The 21,355-nt window shown below is 44.7% G+C and overlaps 1 protein-coding gene across 3 annotated transcripts in view; it reads left to right on the plus strand.

Annotated features, from left to right (window-relative positions):
* Positions 1-6,666: 6,666 nt before the first annotated feature.
* The window catches only part of LOC145349169 (nucleoside hydrolase-like), a 28,681-nt gene continuing 13,992 nt past the window's right edge, over positions 6,667-21,355 (plus strand). Inside the window, exons 1-3 of one of the 3 annotated variants that reach the window (XM_080197591.1) lie at positions 6,667-6,696; positions 11,632-11,822; positions 17,740-17,919. In XM_080197591.1, the coding sequence (XP_080053717.1) occupies positions 11,640-11,822; positions 17,740-17,919 (363 nt within the window). In that variant the 5' untranslated portion in view covers positions 6,667-6,696; positions 11,632-11,639. The other 2 variants (XM_080197586.1, XM_080197590.1) reach the window with 2 other exon arrangements.

Consider the following 21,355-nt stretch of genomic DNA (forward strand, 5'->3'; position numbering starts at 1 on the left):
AGGAATGATGAGCATAGTTGGTTTCCAATTCTTCCTAAGGGTTTGATACAATCTAGGTATTTTGTTTTTATATTAAAATAGTTATATTGAGAGTTGTATCTGATCAATGCTTTATTGAATCTAAATTTGATCTAAGCATAACCATTGAATAAATAGCTCAAAAATGGCTCTTCAGTAAAGAGTTTTGATTGGTTAATCCATTTTACAAAATGGTCAACATCATTTTTGCATTTATGAATATGCATTTTGATATTCCTTGCTCAAAGGTTTATTGTCTGTTTGATCATTTTTGCAATTCCTCGTCTCAATAAATTACTGAGCTGATTTTAGTGCTATTTCAGTTTTTCCAGTATTTGTATCTCATTGCCTTGAACTTTCTCATTTCAATATCTTTTGTTTGCTTTTTCCTTGGAATTGTCCTTCCTATTTTGTTTGACACAATTTTACTAAAGTTCCCATTTACCAGCCTTTGGTAAAGCTGAAAAGAAAGACCTTTAGTGTGCTGCATTTTGGCCTTCTTCAACTGTATCTACTGCACTCTTCTATGTCAAGCCTTTGTTTCACCCAAAGTGATCTGAACAGTCACATGACTACACTGGCAGAAGCAGCAGTGCACAAAGACATTTCTGCAGTTACAATGCTACTTAAAGAGACAACGAATTTGCCCTCTTATTTCAATTAGTGAATTAACAAGAGTCCCCCAGACCATATCTGCACAATAATGGATGCACCTACAATGCTCAGCCCACACAGCAAGACTGAGCTAGAAACCCCAGGGATAGTGATACTTTCTACAATGGTGGGGCTGGGACAACTGACACTGAGGACAGGAAACCCTGCCATTCTATCAAAACAATCTAAAGTAGTTTACAAAGAAAAGGTTTGTCCAAATGTTCTGCTTGGAAGGGCAAAATTTGCATTTTTTTGCTCGGGTGGTGGGGCATTTTTGCATATTTTATCCTCACTCAAGGAGCTGATGAGCAAATTTCAGAAAAATAATGTTTGGCACAACATGAGACACACTCTTTGATCTATCTTACACAAAAAAGGCAATCTCACCAAAAAAACTCTTCAAGAGTTGAGCGAGTCTGAGAACAGGAGAGAATTGTGCCATTGTTTTGGACAAGCTTCCAGTTGCAATCATACAGCACTTAGAAAAAAAGAGCCCAGATGTGATTCTCGCCAGTCAGGGGAGGGGACTAAACCTATTCTCGCCAGGAAGCCAGTTGCTAAGCTCTAAGGATGCCATTGCACAGGTGTCCCGATCTCCCAGTGTACTGGGACATAGTGCACTGGGAGATCTCCCAACACCAACCCTCCCAATAATTGCCACTTTGGACATTGCCGATCCTTACCCCACCAATCGTCATCCTGATTGACGCTGATCCCCCCCCTCCCCCCCACACCCCCAATCGCCATGAGGACCTCAACCAGCCAGCAAGAAGTTAAATGCAAGTGAGCCCGGTACTCACTAATCACATTTAAAAGGGCACAAAACTGATTTCGCTGACAAATCATTGTGGGTAACATCACAAGAGGCAAAAAACCAGATGTGAACTCGTTTTTTAGCCTCTTGCCCTACCTTACTGGCACACCACATCGATCAACTGGTGGGATGAGGTGGTAAAATCACCCCCCAGTCTCTCTAGATAAGGTAGGCCACACACCAGAAGCCAGCAACATTTGTAACAAGTATATGAAACAATGTCAGCTTTTCCAAGACTGTACTTGTACTCAATACATGGAGTCAGACAAAACAGCTAACTTTAAGACTGATTGAAATTATGCCACATACTAGTTATGCCCTTACTTACAGCTGGCGTTTGATTCACAAATTATTGGCTAATAACGCTATTCATTTTACATAGATGAGATCTTACCACCCATTTCACAATAGAGAGAATTTGACTTACAGAAGTGCCTCTCCTTGCCTTATAGTACAAATCCATCTGAAGCAGTGACATTGTGGTATTATCACCAGATCAATAACCCAGGGTAATGCTCTGGGGACCAGGGTTAAAATCCCACCACAAGTAGTGGTGAAATTTGAATTTAAAAAAACTCAAATTAAAAGTCTAGTGATGACAATGAAACCATTGTCAATTGTCACAAAATTCTATCTGGTTCATTAATGCTGCTCTAGGGAAGGAAACCTGCCATTCCCCTTCTAGGCTGGCCTACTTCAGACCCACAGTAATGTGGTTCATCTTTAAATGGTCTAGCGAGCCATTCAGTTCAAGGGAAATTAGTTTAAAGTTTATTTATTCGTGTCACAAGTAGGCTTACATTTACACTGCAATGAAGTTACTGTGAAAATCCCCTAGTCTCCATACTAGTGTTCAGGTACACTCACGGAGAATTTTAGCTCAGTCAATGCATCTAACCACCACATCTTTCAGACTGTCGGTGGAAACCAGAGCACATGGACGAAACCCGCACAGACACAGGGAGAACATGCAAACTTGGCACTGTAAGTGACCCAAGCCAGGAATCAATAAATGCTGGCTCAGCCAGTGACTCCCACATTCCATAATTAAATTTTTAAAAGTCACTCCAGTCAGTGTCCTGAATGCTCCCCATTTATTCTTAATGATGTAGAAATTATTACGGATGCTGACTTCTTAATTGGCAGTGAGTGACTTTGCTGCAGTCTTTGCAGGTGGGAACCAAACTTGGAAGTATTAAATCAAGGTTCCTCTGGATGGAGCCACTGGATAAATGTGAAAAGACTGGAAATTCTTTCACTTTATTATTACTTTTGACCACACCTAGCAGACTGGGGATTTCAATACAAATGACTGCTATTGAGGTACATGGTGTCAGTCCTTTTGTAACTTTGAGGCTCATAGGCCATTGAAGATCCAGGGTGGTTGGGGAAATGGCTGGGTATCCTAACACTGTCCCTTGGCACCCTGCAAATGCCGCCAGGCATTTTGTGACTCAATAGCGAGATGCTGTTCACTTGGAGGAGAGTAAGTTGATACAAGCAAGTGGGAAGGGAGGGTGTCAGCCGGTGAGTAGGAGGAGGTGGGATGTCGAGTTGCCAGGATATCAGGGCGCTCTTGCTGCCATCATTAGGTCCCCATTGCAAACAAAAATTCTAAGTGTCGGTGAATTCAGGGAGAATCTCCCCACACTTCAAAAATATTTCTGAATATGGGTGAACTGCGAACTGAATCGTACCAAATCACCCAGCAAGAATCTCACTGCTCTTCCTGCGGGGGACAACACTTCAAAATTTTTCAGAATTCCTCCTTTAGTATGGAACAGTAGATATGCGGCCATGCACAGTACATTAGTGAATGCTTTAATCGAATAAGATTAACATGAACAAGGCTTTACAGCAAAGCAGTCACACCTGCTACCCATATCTCCTGATCCAATACGACTGTCCACCATCTACAAGGCAGGTGTGTGATGGAATACTGTGCCCTTACCGGGATGAATGCATATCCAACAACATCAAGAAGCTTGACACCATCCAGGAAAAGTAGCCCACTTCACTGGCATCCCATCCACCACCCTCACCATCCACTCATTCCACCACAAAAGCACAACGGCAGCAATGTATATCATCCACACAATGCAAGATGGCAGCTCATGAAACTTCTCTGACAGCACCTTCAAAACCTGCAACCTCTGCCATCTAGAATGACAAGGGCAGAAGATACATGGGAACACCATCACCTGCAAGTTTTCTCCAAGCCATTTATCACCCTGACTTGCAACTGTATCACTGTCCCTTTACTGGTGCTGAGCCAAACGCTTGGAACTCTCACCGTTGCAGCACTGTGAATGCATCTACACCTCAGGGAACACAGCAGTTCAAGAAGGCTGCTATCCAATCCAGGTATGTGGGCATCGCTGGCTGGGCAATGATTTATTGCCCATCCCTGATAGCATTTAAGGTTCAATCACATTGCTGCAGATTTGGAGGCAACTGTAGGCCAGACCAGTAAGGATGACAGATTTCCTTCCCTAAAGGATGCTAATGAACCAGGTGGGGTTTTTTTAATGACAATTAGCAACGATTTCACAGTCATCATCAGACTTTTAATTCCAGATGTTTTTTATTGAATTCAAATTCCACCATCTGCCATGGTGGGATTCAAACCTAGGTCCCCAGAGCATAACTCTGGATCACTGGATTACTAGCTCAACGACAATATCACTGCATCACCATTCGCAAGGACAATTGAGAATGGGCAATAAATGCTGGCCTAGCCAGTGATGCCCATAGTGCAAGAAAGAATAAATAACAAGATCTTCAATAAAGAGGTCACATACTAATTAATCACATACCTTTCCCGAAGCTCATGTGTTGAACATGTGGCATTCATAAATAACATTAGTTAGAGAGGGTTCAAAGTGGGCCTTCTGGGCTTCCAATGCTTCAAAAAATGTATTTTTTTTCTGGGATTCATTGTGTTATAGACTGTAAAACAGCTTGGAGCACTCTTTTCCCAGCAGTGATATCCTTTAGGTGTTCACGTTTTTTGCTTAACTCTATGATAGTTTATAGTTCTGAGATTGAGATTGGAAGAATTTCCAATTTATTTTGAACCTCCCTTCATCTCCATACGAGTTGGTATTGGAATATTCAAAGCCAAATATGCACACAGTAGTCAATGCCCTGTACAATGTCGCAGTCTGAATTTTTAAACTAATCTCTGTTGTTAATTAGTGGCTGCCTCTCTTTTGACTATCAAAATCCTTCAAATTTGGCTGCACAGTCCTGATACCAACTTTCATGTGATCGTTAAAATGGCTTCTGCATGAAGTCTTTGTTGTGCCCTCAATGGTCACATGACTATCACACCACAAGAAGCAGTGTGCACAAAGGCATTTCTGCAAACTGAAATGACCATATCTGCACTATGATGGATGTAGCTGCAACACACAGCCCATGCCTCAAGACTGATCTGTGACAGTGACCCTAAGGATAGTGTTACTTTCCACAATGGAGGAGCTATGACAACTGCCATTCAGTTCTTGAAATAGGAAACCCAGCCTCTCCACAAAAGCGGTATACATAGGACAGGCTTGTCCAACCTCTTCACTCAAGGGCCCATATTTGCCTATTTTTCTCAATCAAGGGGCCGCTAAGCAAATTTCAGAAAAATAAGGTTTGACAATAAACTGAAGTTCAAAAAACATTGAGTTCTATGGAAAGAAACTAATGCTGAGCAAAAGTACAGCAATGTCATAGCATTAAATTATTAAAAGAATTGTGAGAGGATCAGTGTATGAAGGTGGATGAATGTGAGTGGATTTGTGTATATGTATTGCTGATAGTGCAAGTGAATGGGAAACCCGTGACTCGGTATGAGGCAAAATCACATTTACCCCACATACAGTCTCTCAAACTTCCCTCCACACATTCACTCAGTTCTTCTCACGCTCACACATTCACTGAGTTTCTTGCAATCCCTGCCACATACACACACAGTCAATTTCTCACTTCCACATTCTTAACATGTCACAATCTCCTCCCCAGGCTAACAAAACTGCATACTCCCCATGCCTGACATGCTTGGCTATTTGGACTCCCAACCCACTGTTGCTTAGCCTCAGGCTCCAGCCAATTATACCTTCACATCCCGTGGTCCAGCAGCCTTCAGCACACCTACCAGCACACTTCACTGCTCCACCAGTTAGAGACGGATTCTCTCCTTCATTTGCTGCTGCCACTCTGCGACCGGACGAGCTGCTCCACGCAAAATCTTGTATTGAAAATGACCTCTTTGACGTGAATTTTGAAAATTGACTACAGGGCCGCATCAAGGGGCTTTGGAGGCCGGACATACGTTAAATAAGCCTAACATAAAATGTACAATCTTTTACTGAATTCAACAATGTCAGAGCACAGAAGTAGATCTTCTGCCCAGCACTCCTTTGCACCAAGCAGCCTCCACACCCACTGTATGGTGGCATATCCGACTTCAAATCCAGCTCAATCCCTGGAACAAAAATCAAAACCACTGGTGGCTAACTTTTAAAGATTGGATTCATGAAGCTAGGAATTATCGAGTCTCTGTGCATCTGACCCAGGAGTGAAAATCTGAGTTCCTCTCTCCACAAACGCTGCCTGACCTGTTGAGCATTCCCAACATTTTCTGGAAGAGATGGTTGAGCGGTATTACAGCTAGACTATTAATCCAGAAACTCAGCCAATGTTCTAGGGACCGGAGTTCGAAAGCCACCTTGGCAGATGGTGGAATTTGAATTCCATAAAATTAAAATCTGGAATTAAGAGTCTGCTAATGATCATGAAGCCACTGTCAATCGTTGGAAAAACCACCTGGTTCACTAATGTCCTTTAGGGAAGGAAATTTGCCATCCTCACCTGATCTGACCTCTATGCAACTCTATGTCATATGTGGTGTGATTGACCCTCAACTGCCCTCCAAGGGCAATTAGGGATGAGCAATAAATGCCAGCCAGACATTGATGCCATATCCCACAGGAGAAAAAATTGGCACACAAGTTCCTAAGCCACTTTTGTGGAAGGGAAATTGGAAAAAAACATTTTGGTGCCTCTCCTTTGATCACAATCTAGCACCAAGACTGGGTTGGCTTATGTTCAGTACTGTGTGAAAATGAGGCAAAGAAGTCAAGAATGTTATTTGCAACTAATTTTAATTGGAGCGTCACTTCGTGGCGACGCCCTGTGTTCGCACTCATCCGGTTAAGCAGGTGAGGAAAAATTGGAAAGTAGAGATTGTGGTGCCTTTGGAAAGTTGTGTCCATGTTTCTGAGGGTAAAGCAAATACTGACACTTACCTCTGTGAGGAAATTTGGTGTCAATGTCTGCGCAGAGCGAAGACCAACACTCCAGCAAGGCCGTGAGTAGACTTTTTGATCTCGAAGGAGGCAAAAAAAGGGGCGACAGGTGAAAGAAAACGATGCCTGGCTCTCAATTCTCCGGTCTGTGTCGTGGGCTGCGGACGTTGCGCGCCAAAAACGGCCGGGGGCTTCAGGGTGTGAAAATGTTCGATGACAGCGGGAGGTGAATTGGTAACCGGACAGCGAGGGTGCACATGGTGACATGGTAAAATCGGAAGCCGAGGAGGGAGGAGCCGGCTTCACTCCGGTCCCGCCGAGCTGTTGTTTACCTGGAGTCCAGAACCAAGTGACCGTTAACGGCCGCGCACGCGCACAGCACATCAAGCTATCCCTCAGCAGCAAGCTCTCTTCCTCAGTCTTCACTCTCTCCTCAGTCTTCATTCTCTCCTCAGTCTTCACTCTCTAATTTCTCAGTCTTCATTCTCTCCTCAGTCTTCACTCTCTAATTTCTCAGTCTTCATTCTCTCCTCAGTCTTCACTCTCTAATTTCTCAGTCTTCATTCTCTCCTCAGTCTTCACTCTCTAACTTCTCAGTCTTCATTCTCTCCTCCGTCTTCACTCTCGAACTCCTCAGTCTTCATTCTCTCTTCAGTCTTCACTCTCGAACTCCTCAGTCTTCATTCTCTCTTCAGTCTTCACTCTCGAACTCCTCAGTCTTCATTCTCTCCTCAGTCTTCACTCCGTTCTCCCGACACTTACTGAGGGGTCCGATGGAAGGTTGCTGCCCCTAAAACGTTAGTTTTCCTCTCTCTCTTGAAAATCCACAGGTGTGCCTTACCTGTTGAGTATTTTCCCCTCCATCATGTGTCTTTTGTTTCCCCCGTCGCCCCCTTCCCCCTGTCTCCCCCCTTCTCCCATCTCCCCCTCTTCTCCCATCTCCCCCTGCCTTCCCCTCTTCCCCCTGTCTCCCCCTCTTCCCCCATCTCCTCCTCTTCCCACCTGTCTCCCCCTGTTTCTGTCTTCACAAAAGAGGACACAAACCAGATGCCAGAAATGTTGGAGAATGCAAAATTTAATGAGAGGGAAGAACTGAGGAAGATCAATATTAGTAGAGAAATGGTGCTGGGAAAATTGATGGGATTGAAGGTGAATAAATCCCCTGGGCCTGATAATCTACATCTGACAGTACTTAAGAAAGTGGCTCTAGAAATAGTGGATGCATTGGTGGTCATCTTCCAGGATTCTACTGTGGCTGGAACAATCCCTGCAGATTGGAGGGTAGCTAATGTCACTCCATTATTCAAAATGGGTGGTAGAAAGAAAATGGAATTATAGCCAAGTAAGCTTAACATCGGTAGTGGGGAAAATTCTCAAATCCATTATTAAGGATTTTATAGCAGAGCATTGAAAGAGCAGTGGAAAGATCAGATCGACTCAGCAAGGATTTATGAAGGGGAAATCATACTTAACAAATCTGTTGGAATTCTTTTGAAGATGTAACTTGAGTTGACAAGGGGGAGCCAGTCGATGTGGTATATTTGGACTTTCAGAAAGCGTTTGAGAAAGTCCCACACAAGAGATTATCGTGCAGGATTAAAGTGCATGGGATTGAGGGAAGTAAATTGAGATGGATAGAAAACTGGTTGGTAGAGAGGAAACAAAGGTTAGGAATTAATGGGTGCTTTTCAAATTGGCAAGCAGTAACTAATGGGGGTGCCACAGGGATCAGTGCTGGGACACCAGCTATTCACAACATATATTAATGATTTGGATGAGGGAACAAAATGTAACATCTCAAATTTGCAGATGATACCAAGTGGGAGGATGAACTGTGATGAGGATGCAGAGATCCTTCAAAATGATCTGGACAGTTTGGGTGAGTGGGCAAATCAATGGCAGATGCACTATGACTTGGATAAATGTGAGATTATTCACTTTGGAAGCAAAAGCAAGAAGGCAGATTACTGCCTGAGTGGCTGTAAATTAGGAGAGAGGAGTGTGCAGCGGGACCTGGGTGCCCTTGTGCACCAGGCATTGAAGGTGAGCTTGCAGGTGCAGCGGGTGGTAAAGAAGACAAATGATATGTTGGCCTTCATTGCATGAAATTCCAAGTACAGGAGCAGGGATGTGTTGTTGCAATTATATGGTTGAGCATTGTGTGCAGGTTTGTTCTCCTCTTCTGAAGAAGGATGTTCTTATTCATAGAAATCATCATCATAGAAACCCCACAGTACAGAGAGGCCATTTGGCCCATCCAGTCTGCACCAACTACAATCCCATCCAGGCCCTACCCCTATATCCCTACATATTTACCCACTAATCCCCCTAACCTATGCATCTCAGGATACTAAGGGCAATTTTAGCACGGCCAATCAACCTAACCCGTACATCTTTGGACTGTGAGATGAAACCAGAGCACCCGGAGGAAACCCGTGCAGACACAAGGAGAATGTGCAAACTCCACACAGACAGTGACCCAAGCTGGGAATTGAACCCAGGTCCCTGGAACTGTGAAGCAGCAGTGCTAACCACTGCTACCATGCTGCCCCGTTAAGGGAGAGCTGCGAAGGTTTACCAGACTAATTCCGGGGGTAGCAGGACTGATGTATGAGGAGAGACTGACTAGGTTATGATTGTTTTCACTGGAGTTCAGATAGAGACTTATAAAATTCTAACAGGACTAGACAGGATAGGTGCAGGCAGGATATTCCCGATGTTGGGGAGTCCAGTACCAGGTGTCACAGTCTGAGGATTCAAAGTAGATCATTTAAGACAGAGGTGAGCCTGTGGAATTCATTACCACAGGAAGTAGTTGATACCAAGACATCAAATGTATTCAAGAGGCGGCTAGATACAGCATTTGGGGCAAATGGGATCAAAGATTATGGGTGGGGTGGGGGTGGGGGTGGGGGGGGGGAAGGCAGGAATAGGCTATTGAGTTGGATGATCAGCCATGATAGTAATGAATGGCGGAGCAGGCTCGAAGGGCCAAATGGCCTCCTCCTGCTGCTTTCTCCAATGTTTCTGTGAGGGATGCAAAGAGGACCTGCTGCCACTCTATAACAATCGCTGGGGGAGAAAAGAGGGAGGTGAAGGGGGCCCACTGCCCTCTGCGGCGATCAGTGGCAGGATGAAGGGAGGTAGAGGGGGCTCACTGCCTTCTGCAGCAATCAGTGGGGGAGGGAGGGAGAGGGGGCCCGCTGCCACTTTGCAGCGATTGGTTGGGGGAGGGCAGCTAGGCCATAACGGTGGGGGAAGCAGGGGGTCTGGGCGGGGGAGGAGGGGACAGGGGTCTGCAGGGGCTGTATCTCAGGCCGCAGGCCCTTGCAATTGCAGGGAGGCAGAGCTGCTTCAGGCTGCTTGTACTAGTGGGCCTGGCAGCTTTTTTTGTCTGTCAAATCTCTGCTACTGCTAATGCGCATGTACAGTTCAGAGGCCTGCACATGCACACTACCTGCTTCTGCAGACTTTCAAGTGCATTAAGCCCCATCCACAGGTTTCTGCAGTGAGCAAAAGACTCGCTCAGAATTTTGTAGGCAGAGCGTGTATGGGGGGCCTGAAAACATGCCAAAAGATGGATCTGAAACTCTCCCAGTTTCAAGTCCGCCCAGCACTTAGACAAAAAATGGTAAAATACCAACCTTAGAGTTTCTTTGTTCAAACCGGTTTATTCATACAGGCACATATGAGGGAACTCATACCCATCCAAAATGGAGTATGAGTTCTCTGAAAAACTACAAACTACCAGTTTTATACCAGTATATAAATTGTGATATATTTTGATTCACCAATCAGCAAGTTACACTGGTGCTCTGCTATCTCAGCCCTATAATGTCGACACAACTAGGTTACTTCATTACATTCCAAGTGAGTATATTGTCCAATAATTACCAAAGCACATATACATTGTACCATGTGATTACTTCTGGTTAGTCCTGCCCACTCGTCTGTCTTTTAACTCCTTCACGTACCTTCCTTCAGGGGGAGAACTCAAGAAGAAATTAGTACACATTTTTTGAGAGTGAAGAGGGTTCAAAGCATAGCAAAGGGATAGCTTATGCCCATTTTGTTGGTTCCACTGCTAATTCTTGGGTTCATTCCTACCTAAAATGAGTGTGAACCCCATTAAATATGTAAATAAGGGGTATAATGCTCAAATGGCTCCAATTGAAAAATTGGTAAACCAGGGTTCTTTATGGCTGCCAACTCCAGATATGCCAAAAAATTGTTTCAGTTTTGAAGAGAATTTGGGCTGCACTTTGGGCCAGGAACTGCCTGTTCTGAACTTTGGGCCAGGAAAATGCCAGGTTATTGTTATGGGAATTGGCAAAAGTTCAGAAAAAGACAGAAGTGGCACATTCCCCAATCTCACCCATTTGGTTTACATTGAGATATTTGGTGCTGAAATCCTTGTTTATGTGCTTCACAAGTGATCATTTTTGCAGTGATGTCATGATTTTAAAAGGAAGAAAAGTATACATGTTAGAAAATCTCCGTGTAGAAATAATATCTAAAAGTGGGGATTGACTGTGAGTACAAGTCCACAAAACAAGGTGGATCCAGAGCTTGGGCCTTGGGGAGTCAATGGCTATAATGTGTCCTGTCTAATTTTTTGTAGTTAAGCAGGAGTGATAGAAATGAGTAATCTGAAATTACAACATCATATTTGCATTCATGTAACAGCCAGGACTTTGCAGTCTCTGACAAATAAACATTCATTACACCAATTATCATTCTTGCAGCCGCCCACACACATTCACCAGTATTCAGTGTTACCTAAGTATAAACTACAGAATATCAGACCATTAGATACTGTTTTACTCTTACCATGTTTTTGGGCTACAGATTCCAAGATGGCAAAGAAGCTGTTGCTTTTAGATCTCGACTGCGGAGTGGATGATGCTCAAGCGTTGATGATGGCACTTGCGGCTCCTAATGTGGAGATCCTGGGCATAACCTGTACTCATGGAAACACAAAAGTTGAAAATGTGTGCAAGAATGTACTTCGGGTGTTAAAAGTTTGCCAGAGGACCACGGTACGTAATGTAAGTTTCCTGCCATGTGCAGATCTACCAAGATGCTGAAATTTGACAAAGAAAAGTTGTTGGGCGAGTGTAAAAATGATAATTACTTTATAAAATAGTGCAAAATTGACTTTAGTTGTCAAAAAGTTAAATGGTATGTTTGCGTTAATTTAGAATTCTACTTCTCCAATGTTCACACAACTTGAAGAAAATCCTGAATTTGGGCAGGAACAGTGAAAGTGTAAATTCTGCTTAAGTTTTAAGCTAAGTTTAATTGTTAGTGTCACAGTAGGCTTATGTTAACACTGCAATGAAGTTACTGTGAAAATCCCCTTGTCAGTACCCTCCGGCGCCTGTTCGAGTACACCGAGAGAGAATTTACCATGACTGAGGCACGTCTTTTGGAGGAAACAGGAGCACCTGGAGGAAACGCAACCAGACACAGAGAGAAGGTGCAGTCTCCGCACAGACACTAACTGAAGCCAGGATTTGAACCTGGGTCCCTGGTGCTGTGTGGCAGCAGTGCTAAGAACTGTGCCACTGTTCTGCACCTTTCATTGGCATACATTGGAATGATATAGAACCATAGAACATTAAAGCACAGAAACAGACGCGGGTTGATGGGTTTTTGATAAGAGAGGGGATTAAGGGTTATGGGGAGAAAGCGGGAAAGTGGAACTGAGCAGCGACAGATCAGCCATGATCTTATTGAATGGCGGGGCAGGCTCGAAGGGCTAGATGGCCTACTCCTGCTCCTATTTCTTATGTTCTTATGTTCTTATGACCCCTCCTGATGTGCTGAACCAATTTTTCTGCCTAGTCCCACTTTCCTGCACCTGGACCATATCCCTCCACACCCCTCTCATCCATGTACCTGTCCAAGTTTTTCTTAAATGTTAAAAGTGAGCCCACATTTACCACTTCATCTGGCAGCTCGTTCCACACTCCCACCACTCTCTGTGTGAAGAAGCCCCCCCTATATTTCCTTTAAACTTTTCCCCCTTCACCCTTAACCCATGTCCTCTAGTTTTTATCTCCCCTAGCCTCAGTGGAAAAAGCCTGCTTGCATTCACTCTATCTATACCCATTATAATTTTATACACCTCTATCAAATTGCCCCTCATTCTTCTACACTCCAGGGAATAAAGACCTAACCTATTCAATCTTTCTCTGTAACTCAGTTTCTGAAGTCCTGGCAACATCCTTGTAAACCTTCTCTGCACTCTTATTAATATCCTTCCTGTAATTAGGTGACCAAAACTACACACAATACTCTAAATTCGGCCTCACCAATGTCTTATACAACCTCACCATAACATTCCAACTCTTATACTCAATACTTCGATTTATAAAGGCCAATGTACCAGAAGCACTTTTTACGACACTATCCACCTGTCACTCCACTTTTAGGGAATTATGTATCTGTATTCCCAGATCCCTCTGTTCTACTGCACACTTCAGTGTCCTACCATTTACCTTGTATGTTCTACCTTGGTTTGTCTTTCCAAAATGCAATACTTGTCTACAGATGTGAATGAAGATGTGATTGTATACGGATGTGAATATCAGTTGTGTGCCGTCAGAAAATCTTGCAATCATTAAAGTTTTTTTATTAGTTACAAGTAAGACTTACATTAACACTGCAATGAAGTTACTGTGAAATTCCTCTAGTTGCCACACTACTGTGCCTGTTTGGGTCAACGCACCTAACCAGCAAGTTTTTTATGCTGTGGGAGGAAACAGGAGCACCCGGAGGAAAACCACACAGACACTGGGAGAACGTGCAGACTCCACACAGACAGTGACCCAAGTGGAGAATTGAACCCAGGTCCCTGATGCTGTGAGGCAGCAGTGCTAACCACTGTGCCACGTTTATAGTCACCCACATAATAATGACTCATGTAGCTAAAAATATCAAAGTGCTGCAGATACCTGCGCTCCACCTACAGGGAAAGATGACACAATGTGGGTGGTAGGCAGGCAGAGGAGCAGAAAGTCATTTGGGCTTGCAATGTCCCATTTATCCAACCAGTATCTTAACATTAAATTGATATTGGTGAAGTGCTTCTATCCCTGAAGCACTCCCACACTTATTGTAATGTTGTTCGTCCATCATCATCGATGAGGACCTGACACCATTAGTCATTTTGAGGCTGGATGCGGTGTGTCCAAAGATGACTGATCAGGCCAATTCGGGCACAATGTCCTGGCACATATTGGACAGACTTGTGTAGACACTGTCATTGTTGCATTGGTGGCTCTGGACTTGTGCAGCTCGCACTTAAGTTGTACTTCAGCAATGCACCTTGCTTCGTAAGCTTGACAGCCCTTGTGGATGGGGCAGCACCAGGTAGGGCGGTTTTGTGCCAGCATTTCCCAGGTGGTCGTGTCTATGTCAGGCGACTTCAGGGAGGCCTTGAGTGTGTCTTTGTAACATTGCTTCTGCCCTCCATGCGAGCATCTTCCAGCAGAGAGTTCCCCAAAAAGGAGCTGCTTGGGTATGCGCTCATCTGGCATACGAATAACATGACCTGCCCACCAGGTCTGCGCTCTCATCAGCAGTGTGTGGACTGAGGGTAGACTTGCTCTAGGGAGAACTTCAGTATCTGGTACTTTGTCTTGCCATCTGATGCGTAATATTCTGCGAAGACAAGTCTTGTGGAAATTATTGAGGTGTCTTGCATGCCTTCGATACACAGTCCACGTTTCACAGGCATACAGGAGGTTAGTGAGTACCATGGCACTGTAGACCTTCAGTTTTGTTGCTGGACTGATTCCTTGACGTTCCCATACAGTGGGGCCAGTCTACCGAAAACAGAACTTGCCTTTGCTAGTCTGCGGTTAATTTCTGTATCAATCGTCACTGCTTGGGAGAGGGTGCTGCCAAGATGAGTGAACTGGTCCACTGCCTGTAGTTTCTGCCCTTTGATTGATCTGTGTACAGTACATGACGAGCAGGCTGGTGCATGACTTCGGTCTTTTTAATGTTGATGGTGAGTCCAAAGTTGTCACAAGCCCTGGAAAATTTGTCCATACTGACTTGCATCTCTGGTTCTGAGCCAGTATACAGGGCGCAGTCATCAGCAAACAGGAAGTCTCTCAGAACAGTCTCCTTCACTTTGGTAATAACTTGAAGTCTCCTCAGGTTGAAGAGCTTCCCATCCACTCTGTACTTGAGGCTGATTCCAGCAACACTGTCCTGAAAGGCATCATTCAGCATGGCAGTAAACATCATGCTGAACAATGTGGGTATGAGCACACAGCCCTGTTTGACGCCATTGGTGACTGGGAATGCCTCAGAGGATTCTCCGCCATCCAGTACTCTGGCCATCATGGAACTGGCATATTATCTGAATGAATTTGGGGGGGCCGCCGAACTTTGACATGATCCTCCACAGGCCTTGTCAGCTGACAGTGTCGAAGGCTTTCACAAGGTCAGCAAAGGTTATGTAGAGCTCGCAATTCTGCTTCTGACTCTTCTGAAGTTGGCGTGCAGCAAAAATCATGTCAATAGCCCTGCGACCTTTGCGGAAGCCACACTATGACTCTGGAAGCAGACCCAGCTCCAGATGAGTGATCAGATGTGTTAGCAAGATTCTTGTGAGGATTTTTCCTGTGATGGAGAGCAGCGAAATTCCTCGGTGGTTGTCGCACACTTGCCGATTGCCCTTCCTCTTGTAGAGGTGTACGATGGAAGCATCTTTAAGTTCCTGAGGAATGGATCCTTGCTTCCAAAAGGATGGGAACAAGTCAGTGAGCTTCTCGATAAGTACAGGACCAGCAGCTTTGTAGATCTCTGCGGGTATGGCATTTGACCCTGGGGCTTTGCCACTGGATAGCTGCTGACAGATTTCATGACTTTGGCGACTAACGCTGGGCCATCCATGGCGCTGTTGATATCAGCTTAGGGGATCCTGTCTATTGCCTCATCGTTAATAAATGACGGTCGGTTGAGGATGGCTCCAAAGTGTTCAGCCCATTTCTGCAGGATCTGAGCCCTCTCTGTAATAAGAATTGTACCATCTGTACTCAGGAGGGGGGATCTCCCGAGAGATTGAGGTCCGTAGAGAGTGTTAAGGGCTTCATAGAACCATTTCAAGTCGTTGCTGTCAGTATACCCCTGTATTTCATCTGCCTTGGTGCCCAGCCAGGCATCCTGCATTTTACGCAGCTTATTTTGGACTGTCCTGCAAGCAGTACCGACAAGCTGATCTTGCTTGGCAATTTCAATGCAAGAGTAGGGTGTGACTCTGCAATCTGACAGGGAGTCATTGGGAGGCATGGAGTGGGCAAGTGTAACAGTAACGGCCTACTCTTAATGAAGACCTGTGCAGCACACAACCTCCTCATCACCAACACAACCTTCCATCTGCCTACCCGTAACAAGATCTCCTGGATGCACCCCCCGCTCTAAGCATTGGCATCTTATCGACTATGTCATTGTCAGGAGAAAAGACAGGCAGGATGTCAGAGTGATCAAGGCCATGTGTGGTGCTGACTGCTGGACAGACCACAGGCTCATTGTCTCCAAAATGAAGCTCCACATCAGACCCAAGAGGTGACCACCGGGAGCAAAGTTATGGAAAGAATCAATGCGGCCAAGCTAAAGAACCCCAGCATAGCTTCAGCACTGGCTGAAGACTTAGAAATCAAGCTTGCTGACCTATACCTCGCGGGCAGCGCTGAGGACGACTAGGAATGCTTCAGGGATGCTGTCCGTTCATCTGCACTATGAATCTCTACCCGCAAGCAGCAATGACTGGTTCGATGACAATGATGAGAAGATACAGGCTCTACTTGTTGAAAAGCATCGCCTTCGTTGGGCCTTTCAGAACAACCCATTTTCAGCTGCCAAGAGAAATGCTTTTACCAGTGCTCGCAGGACAGTCCACATTTACTGTATTACCAGGGGAAATAACAACATCTCGTTGGTCCAATCTAATGCAGTCCTAACTTCTGATTGTGATTAAATTATGTACTTGAATTTTGTGTGAATTATTTTGTATATAGAAGATATTGACCCTGCTGCTGAGCCAGAATCTCTGGGTTCAAGTTCCACTCCAGGGCTTGATGGCCATGGAGGGCATATTCATTAACATGGCCAAACAAGTTGAGCACTTACTTTCTTTGTCATTCCAACATATGCCAATGGCAGGTGATAAGAGATGGAAAGATTCCAAGTCATCCGTGCGATGGAAAGAAAATTGGAACCTCTGCTAGTGCGATTCATTGTTCACGGCTAGAAAGTAAAAGTGCAAGTCCCTGCAGGAACATGGACACTTTGGGAAGCTGGTTGGTTCAATTGGTTGGTCACTCAATTTGGATCAGATTGGATTCTTTCCCAGTTTTAGCTGGGGTGGATTTTGGACCTGCTTCCTTGCCCTACCCTTGGTGGAGATTATGGGTCTGTGGGTCAGACAGGCCTTTGGGCAGTGGCAAGTTAGAATCTGATGTGGAAGCAGATCCTAATGGTCAAAATTCTGATGGATGGAGTAATTGTTTCTTGTGCTCTTCAACTTCCTGCCTGACTTCACCAAGGTGCGGAAGTGGTGGGAAGATATCCCCTATTAGAAATAGTTCCATCCTTCCTGTGGCCAATGCCTTTGTGATGAAGAATTTAAGGTATTTACTGCTGCCAGTCAATTGTTAAGCAAATGATTGCCTTTGGGAATATGCAGCGGAGAAAGCTTATTTTACTTCTTCAATGGTCAGTTCCCTCCACACATCCTAAAGAGCAGCAGGGTCCCTGGCAGGGTAGATACCCAAACAGTGCAATAGAGGATATTGGCATCCACCTGTTCTATATAAATGACTTAATTCCTGGGGCTTGCCATGAGCTCAATATTGGGCCGGAACATCAGGGTCTGTTGTAACCACTACATTTCATGCAACATATAAATGCCTTTAAAGATTTATTTTCCTTATGCAGATTCCAGTGTTCCGAGGTGCAGATGCCTCTCTCCTTGGAAATCAGCTAAATGCTAGCGATTATCATGGAGAGGATGGCCTAGGTGATGTCCCAGACCCTAATGCTCCAGGATTGGAACATCTACAACCTGAATATGCAGTGAATGCCTTGATAAGGATAGCTACTGAACATGCTGGTCAGGTAAGATGCATGAGTTTCAGGAAATAACGTTTCAGTAATCAGTGGAACATAGGAATCGACCATTCTGTCCATCAAACCTATCCTGCCGTTCAGTTAGATCATGGCTGATATGAATATAAGCATTATCTTACTGCCTTAGTTCTGTAACCCTTATCAAGCAAAGATCTATCAATTTCAGTTTTGAAGTTTTTTATTTACCTAGACTCAATTTGTTATGGGGGAAGCTTCCGGATTTTTGTTGCACTTTTTGTGAAGGCTTTCTTAAGTATCTTAAGTGTGCAGCTTAACTGTTATTTTGTTATGCCCTACGTGTTCTGGACTGCCCGAACAGACAAACTAGTCAGGGAATCCCAAATTGTGAATCATGTCTTGAGCTTCAGGGACACAAAATGGGATTCTGGGGGTTGCGAGTCCCATGGCATGGAGTTTGGACTGCCCCTTTAAATCCTTGCGCTTTGTTTTCTATTTGTTTTCTAATGGGCAGATTTTTGTGGCCTCATTATTGCTGCAAGAAAGTCCGTGGAAAGTTGGATGCTTTCTAAAAGAAAAAGCATCTTTGCAGTTGAAACACCACAGTACAAATTTCCTTCCGTGCCCCCTCCCCCCTTTTTGCTCTGACAAGTTTCTGCCCTTCACTCTCTCAAGTAACCCCCCCCCCCCCACCACAGTTCTACTCCCCCACCCTGCCGTCACTCTGGGGTTATGGCAATTTTAAAACTTTTCAAAATTGAGTCACAGCATGGGGGAATCTGAACTTTCTCTTTCCCCTGTGGGTGGTAATTTTTAAAACAGATACCCATGCTGACATAAGAACATAAGAAATAGGAGCAGGAGTAGGCCGTCTAGTCCTTCAAGCCTGCCCCGCCATTCAATAAGATCATGGCTGATCTGAAGTGGATCAGTTCCACTTACCCGCCTGCTCCCCATAACCCTTAATTCCCTCATCGATCAGAAATCGATCTACCCGTGACTTAAACATATTCAACAAGGTAGCCTCCACCACTTCAATGGGCAGAGAATTCCAGTGATTCACCACCCTCTGAGAGAAGAAGTTCCTCCTCAACTGTGTTCTAAATTTTATTTTGAGGCTGTGCCCTCTAGTTCTGGTTTCTTTTCTAAGTGGAAAGAATCTCTCTACCTCTACCCTATCTTATATGTCTCTATAAGATCCCCCCTCAGCCTTCTAAACTCCAATGAGTACAGGCCCAATCTACTCAATCTCTCCTCATAAGCTAACCCCCTTATCTGGTATCAGCCTGGTGAACCTTCTCTGTACTCCCTCCAAGGCCAATATATCCTTTCGCAAATAAGGGGACCAAAATTGCACACAGTACTCCAGTTGCAGCCTCACAAGTGCCTTGTACAGTTGCAGCAAGACTTCCCTCCTTTTATATTCCATCCCCTTTGTGATAAAGGCCAACATTCCATTTGCCTTCTTGATCACCTGCTGCACCTGCAGACTGAGTTTTTGCGATTCGTGCACAAGGACCCCCAGGTCCCTCTGCACAGTAGCATGCTGCAACTTTTCACCATTTAAATAATATTCCATCCTACTATCATTTCTTCCAAAGTGGATAACCTCACATAACATTTGCCAACGTTATACTCCATCTGCCAGGTCCTTGCCCACTCACTCAGCCTATCCAAATCTTTCTGCAGACTTTCCGCGTCCTCCATGCAATTCGCTTTTCCACTCATCTTTGTGTCATCACCAAACTTTGTTACCCTACATTCAGCCCCCTCCTCCAGGTCATCTATGTATATGGTAAACAGTTGAGGCCCCAGCACCGATCCCTGTGGCACGCCACTAGTCACCAACTGCCAACCAGAAAAGCACCCATTTATTCCAACTGTCTGCTTCCCGTTAAATAGCCAATCCTCAATCCATGCTAACACTTTACCCCCAACTCCATGTACCCTAACCTTCTGCAGTAACCTTTTGTGAGGCACCTTATCGAACGCCTTCTGGAAATCTAAAAACACCACATCCACCGGTTCCCCTCTGTCTACCGCACTACTCACATCTTCATAAAAATCTAGTAAATTCGTCAAACGCAACATCCCCTTCATGAATCCATGCTGCGTCTGCTTGATCGAACCGTTCTTTTCTAGGTGTCCTGCTATTTCTTCTCTAATGATGGATTCTAGCATTTTGCCAACTACGGAAGTTAAGCTAACCAGCCTGTAGTTACCCGCCTTTTGTCTGCTACCTTTTTTAAACAGCGGTGTAACAGTAGTTGTTTTCCAATCTGCCGGCACTTCCCCAGAGTCCAGCAAATTTTGATAAATAACTACTAACACATTTGCTGTTACTTCTGCCATTTCTTTTACACATATATATATATATATATATATATATACACACACATATACACACATAGCAGGCATCTCCTCCCGGACAACTGAAGGACCAGAGTGTCTCACATCTAGCTGTTGAGGGATTGGCTGTTAATATGACCTGTACCTATTGGCTGATGTGGAGATGCCGGCGTTGGACTGGGGTAAAAACAGAAAGAAGTCTCACAACACCAGGTTAAAGTCCAACAGGTTTATTTGTAGCAAGTGCCACAAGCTTTCGGAACATGTTCGTTCGTCAGGTGAGTGGGAATTCTAATCGCAATCAGGGCACAAAGACACAAACTCAATTTACATGAATAATGATTGGAATGTGAGTCTTTACAGCTAATCAAGTTTTAAAGGTACAGACAATGTGAGTGGAAAGAGCATTAAGCACAGGTTAAAAGGATGTGTATTGTTTCCAGACAGGAAAGTTAGTGAGATTTTGTAAGTCCAGGCAAGTTATGGGGGTTACAGATAGTGTGACATGAATCCAAGATCCCGGTTGAGGCCATCCTCATGTGTGCAGAACTTGGCTATCAGTCTCTGCTCAGTGACTCTGCGCTGTTGTGTGCCGTGGAGGCCACCTTGGAGAATGCTTACCTGAAGATCAGAGGCCGAATACCCATGACTGCTGAAGTGTTCCTCAACAGGAAGAGAACAGTCTTGCCTAGTGATTGTCGAGCAATGTTCATACATCCCTTGTTGTAGCGTCTGCATGGTCTCCCCAATGTACCAAGCCTTGGGACATCCTTTTCTGCAGCGTATCAGGTAGCCAACATTGGCCAAGTTGCAAGTGTATGTACCGTGTACCTGGTGGATGGTGTTCACACGTGAGATGATGGCATCCATGTTGATGATCCGGCACGTCTTACGGAGGTTGCTGTGGCAGGGTTGTATGGTGTCAAGGTCACTATTCTCCTGAAGGCTGGGTAGTTTGCTGCAGACGATGATCTCTTTGAAGTTATGTGGTTGTTTGAAGGCAAGAAGTGGGGGTGTGGGGATGGCCTTAGCGAGATGTTCGTCTTCATCAATGACACGTTGAAGTCTCTGGAGAAGGTTATTCACTGCACAGGACCTTCAACCGATGCTATACACT

The sequence above is a fragment of the Carcharhinus amblyrhynchos genome, chromosome 10, assembly GCF_965287045.1.
Source record: "Carcharhinus amblyrhynchos chromosome 10, sCarAmb.v2.hapA, whole genome shotgun sequence".
Taxonomy (NCBI): domain Eukaryota; kingdom Metazoa; phylum Chordata; class Chondrichthyes; order Carcharhiniformes; family Carcharhinidae; genus Carcharhinus; species Carcharhinus amblyrhynchos.